Source organism: Cucurbita moschata, unplaced genomic scaffold, assembly GCF_002738365.1.
Source record: "Cucurbita moschata cultivar Rifu unplaced genomic scaffold, Cmos_1.0 Cmo_Scf00008, whole genome shotgun sequence".
Classification (NCBI taxonomy): Eukaryota; Viridiplantae; Streptophyta; class Magnoliopsida; order Cucurbitales; family Cucurbitaceae; genus Cucurbita; species Cucurbita moschata.
Window position 1 is genome coordinate 2488443 of NW_019268524.1, and position 5057 is coordinate 2493499.

The following is a 5057-nucleotide window of genomic DNA, read 5'->3' on the forward strand; positions in this document are numbered from 1 at the left end:
TTTTTTTTTTTTTTTTTTTTTTTTTTTTTTTTTTTTTTTTTTTTTTTTTTTTTTTTTTTTTTTTTTTTTTTGTAGATTTTCACTTGTGTTAATGGCTTTATGGCTTTATGTGCTTTTTCCCAAAGGAAAAATTTTACCTTTTAAGGGTGATTTCCTTTCCATATTGTCTTTGATAGCCTGGGGCTTATTGCTTCTAATTTTTCTCCTATGTCCACATCAAAGATTTTGTAGGATCTCTTTGTAGAGAAGATCCTGTCAGCGCTAGGAAGTCATGTCAATGAGTCTGCATCTTTAGACAATATAACTGGGATAAGGTCGAAGCTTAATTCAGCCCATTCCGTAGCTTCATTATCCTTTGGGTTCCTACCAAGTTTAAGGTCCCAGAAATTGTTGACATCATTCTATGTTTCTTTGATCGTGGTTGTTTTGCTACGAGAGAGTCTATATAGAAGTGGATACCACAAGGCTAGTTTGGAGTTTCCAATCCAGGGGTTGGTCTAGAAAGATGTGCACTCTCGATCACCCGCCTTATGCCGAATTCGGCTGGTGATGAGGTTTTGGTATTTTTTTATATACTTCCATGGCCCCTTTGCAGAAGTTGGAGGGGATCGATTTGTATATGATGTAGGAGAATATTTGGCCTTTATAAGTTTTCCCCACAAGCCGTCTTCATTGTGATTATATATCCATACCCATTTGGCAAGGAGAGCTTTGTTCTTCTCCTATATCAAAAATAGACCAAGTCCTCCCTTGTATGCTGGGAGGTTTATGATATTCCATTGGACAAGGTGTAGACATCTTTCCACGTATAGTTCCGAATAATCTTTCAATATTCGTAGAACAGAGACATGTAGTAAGTGGGGAGGTTAGACAATGTGGCTTGTATTAGGGTGAACCTTCCACCTTTATAAGTATAACACGATGACCGTGTTAATAGCCTTCTTTCTACTATTTTAGTAATGGTATTCCAGACGTAGTAGGATAATTGTCTCCATTTAAGGGTAATCCTAAGTACATATTCGACCATTCACCTATTTTACAATCGTACCTGTTGGTAAGGTCTTTGATAATCTTTGTGCTAATTTTAATGCCCATAATCTGGAGGTTGATGTTTTGCTATAAGAAACTTTCAAAGGTTTTAACTATCTCGATCATATTTTTTTTATGGAGGAGACATATGATAAATTATAGAAGAGGATCGCCTTATCCACAAATACCTATAAGGATATTTTATGATTTTTTTTTCCCAAATAAAATAAAAGCAAAGACATGTATCAGTCATTCTCAGACATCTTATGCCTAGTTATTTGGTTTCCGAGCATCCTAATTCTTTGTAAAATTTGAACCAAACAACCCTAATTGCTCGTTGATCATATGTCCATTCTTTTTGGGCCCTTTCCTTTGGTATTTCGATTTCTTCATTATTTTATTCATGCATTTTAGCTTTTATACTTTGTATCTGAAATTAAGTATCTAATGATGTGCCTCATCTATATGCATGTTTAGATCACCCTCGAGAAAACTATTCTAGAGCAAAGTAACAGTCGATATGAGCTTCATGGTGAATGCGTGCTACTTGGAAGCCCTGATCGAAATGTTACTGGTAAGGAAAGTAGTAATTTTTTGAAAAAGGCAATGGCTTTGCATCTTAGCAGTGTCATTTCTTCCATGGGAAGATGGAGGATGAGACTGGAAGTTCCCAGGGCTGAAGTTGCTGAGATGCTTCCACTGGCCCGACTTCTTTCTCGATGTACAGACCCTTCAGTTCATTCAAGATCCAAGGTTATCTTCCTTTTACTGCAACGAGATTGATTTCTTGTAACTCACGTTACCTTCTAAAATGTGGTCAAGAAACTTATATCTGCTTAAAACTTCAACCATAGCTCAGCATTAAAGCATGCCTTTTTTTATGGTGTGATCTTGTAAGGTTCCAAAAATGGGGATAAGTAATGTCATTTTTTGTCCAATTGACTTCTAGCTTCTTTATGGAAATGTCCATAAGAACATTCTATTTCGTTTGCTTCCAGCGCCATAGAAGGATATTCTATTGAAGTACAAAGAAATCTTTGTATGTGCTATTTCTTAATTGGTGCATTATACGCAAGGATGGAAGGAAGACCTTAGCACCTCTTAGTTGTAATTTCTGTGAAGTTATGAGATTGCTTTTCCCATTTTTTTGGCCTCTCCATCAATTGGCAGAATTAAGGCTTCGTCCCCACTCCAGGGGAAGGGCCAAATAACCCCAAAAAGGTTTTAGAACCTTGCCCGTTGATCGCTAGCGAGCAGTGAAGAAAACCATGCTATGGACGCATCCTTCTCTGTTTGATCTTATTCCCTGCAGAGGAACTCTTTTATTTTTTTGTGGTTATCAATAAAGTGTTTGTTTTTATTAAGGGGGAAAAAAACATTAAATTGAATCAAACAGTGATCTCAAGGCTCTTATGGATTTCTTTACTAACAACCAAGTCCAAGTCTGAGTTCCAACTGCTTCGATTTGAATTATCCGAAGGATATCTTACTATTATATGAAAAAGATGGAAAATCAAACTTATTTCTCGATTAAATAGAATTGCAAGAGATGAATAGAGTCCAAAATTACAAGAGATATGTATATAGACCGATAAAAAGTAAAGTTGATAGAGTAAAAGAGTAAAAGCTTACATTGCAAGAAAGTAGAAAATGATGGAATTTATAATTTGTGGGTATTTTGTATGTGTGTTATTGTTACTTGATAAATTTCTAATTTTGTAATAGAATGCAGGATCTTTTTATTCAAAGTTTGCAAGCTGTTGGATTATCCACTGAAAGTGTTCAAGATCTGATCGAGGTACTTTTTATAGAATGATCAAAAGCTGCAACATTTTTTTAGAACTATTTCTGACTTGCATTTATCCTCCTTAGTCTGTATCTTCACAGAAATGCCTTTGTTTCTTTTCTTGATCAATGATCTTGTTTTGAGCTGCACGTAGGATATACATCAAAACTCCATCATGTTTTGTATTTATCTTACTTTTCCAGGTGATACGGAGGCAGTCTATTCTATCAGAGGAAATTGTTCTGGAAGATTTGCCTCTTCCAGGTTTATCTGAACTCAGAGGCTGCTTGCGTGGTTCTCTTGATGCGAGTGGTGGAGGCAATGGGGATACAATGGTAGATCTTGAGTTATAATTTTTAGGCCATAAAAAGTTGAAGAAATGTTTCCTTTTCCTTTTTGTGTCTAATTACTAGCAATGGTACATTGAGTTATGTGCCTTTAAATGTTACTCTGATGAACTGGAAGTATGTTACTGTTTGAACCTTATCCTGACTTTGTAACCGTCTAAGCCCACCGATGGTAGATATTGTCCTCTTTGGGCTTTCCCTTTCGGGCTTGCCCTCAAGATTTTTAAAATGCAGTCTGCTAGGGAGAGGTTTCCACACCCTTATAAAGGGTGTTTCATGCTCCACCCCAACCGATGTGGGATCTCACGGACTTCCTCAAGTAGCTTTATACTCTCTGAGACATCAAAAGTTCAATATTTTATTGAGTTTCATTGTGGAGACTGCATGCCTTCTTTTAGATTAATAATAGAAATGCATATCATTGCTGCCAACAATTATTTATGTTGATTTATTGCTTGGTTGATTGGCTTTTAAGAATGACTTTCATTCCTTGGTTTTGTTGTCAGGCAGAATTTGACATTCGTGGGGAGGACTGGGAATGGGGAACCAACAAAATGCAGCGTGTTTTGGCAGTTGGTGCATACAGCAATAATGATGGTTTGCGGCTTGAAAATTTTTTTATCCAGAAGGATAATGCCACAATTCATGCAGATGGAACTTTGTTTGGCCCTTTATCTAGTCTTCACTTTGCTGTTCTAAATTGTCCTGTCGGTCTAGTTCCTACTGTGGTTCAGGTAATTGAATCTTCAGCAAAAGATCTTGTTCACTCATTGAGGCAACTTGTAGCTCCGATTAGAGGTATACTGTACATGGAGGGAGATCTCAGAGGTAATCTTGCAAAACCAGAATGTGATGTGCAAGTAAGGCTCCTTGATGGTGCCATTGGTGGCGTTGATCTTGGTCGAGCTGAAGCTGTTGCTTCCCTTACCTCAAGCAGCCGTTTTTTGTTCAATGCAAAATTTGTACCAATTTTCCAAAATGGCCATGTACATGTTCAAGGAAGCATTCCTGTGATGTTTGTCCAAAATAGCATGGCAGAGGTAGAAGAATTGGAAACAGATTCAAGTAGGGCAACTTTGATCCATTCTTGGGGGAAGGAAAGGGTTATGGACAAGTTCAATGACAGAAAAAATTCCAGAGAGAAAAATGAAGAAGACTGGACTACTCAATTGACAGAAGGCCTTAAAGGATTAAACTCAAACCTTTTGAACGTAGGAGAAGTTAGGTTTGATGCAGATATTAAAGATGGAGGCATGCTGTTACTAACAACTTTGTCTCCTCATGTCAACTGGCTTCATGGAAATGCTGACATCTTACTTAAGGTAGTCACACTCCAAATTTCATCATGGGTTTATATAATGTGATTTCTTTTAGTCTGTGTTTCAAGTACATATGCTCTAAATAAATAGGTAAGCGGCACCATTGAGGAACCAGTATTCGATGGATCTGCAACTTTCTACAGGGCTTCAGTATCTTCGCCCGTGCTCCCTAAACCACTCGTAAACTCCGGTGGCATGATCCATGTTAGATCAAATAGGCTGTGCATTGATTCCTTGGAATGTCGTGTAAGCAGAAAAGGGAAGTTGACTGTGAAAGGGAATCTGCCCCTTAGATCCAGTGAAGCATCCCTTAGCGATAAGATTGATTTAAAATGTGAAGATCTGGAAGTACGCGCAAAGAATATATTCAGGTTCCTTATCTAACTTATGACTTTTAAGTACTCTACAATATACGAAAAGGTTGTGGAAGCTCGGTGGGTTTGGGTCGTTACAAATGATATAAGAGCCAAACATCGGGCGGTGTGTCAGCAAGGACTTTGGGCCCCCCCCGAAGGGGGTGGACACGAGGCGGTGTGCCAGCAAGGACACTGGGCTCCAAACGGGGGGGGGGGGGGG

The 5057-nt window shown here is 38.1% G+C and overlaps 1 protein-coding gene across 3 annotated transcripts in view; it reads left to right on the top strand.

Annotated features, from left to right (window-relative positions):
• The window catches only part of LOC111446378, a 25829-nt gene that overhangs the window by 16187 nt on the left and 4585 nt on the right, over positions 1-5057 (top strand). For all 3 annotated transcript variants that reach the window (XM_023085176.1, XM_023085177.1, XM_023085178.1), the window contains exons 15-19: positions 1507-1782; positions 2762-2827; positions 3019-3150; positions 3669-4484; positions 4572-4852. In XM_023085176.1, coding sequence (XP_022940944.1) covers positions 1507-1782; positions 2762-2827; positions 3019-3150; positions 3669-4484; positions 4572-4852 — 1571 coding nt within the window. The remainder of the gene's footprint in view (positions 1-1506; positions 1783-2761; positions 2828-3018; positions 3151-3668; positions 4485-4571; positions 4853-5057) is intronic.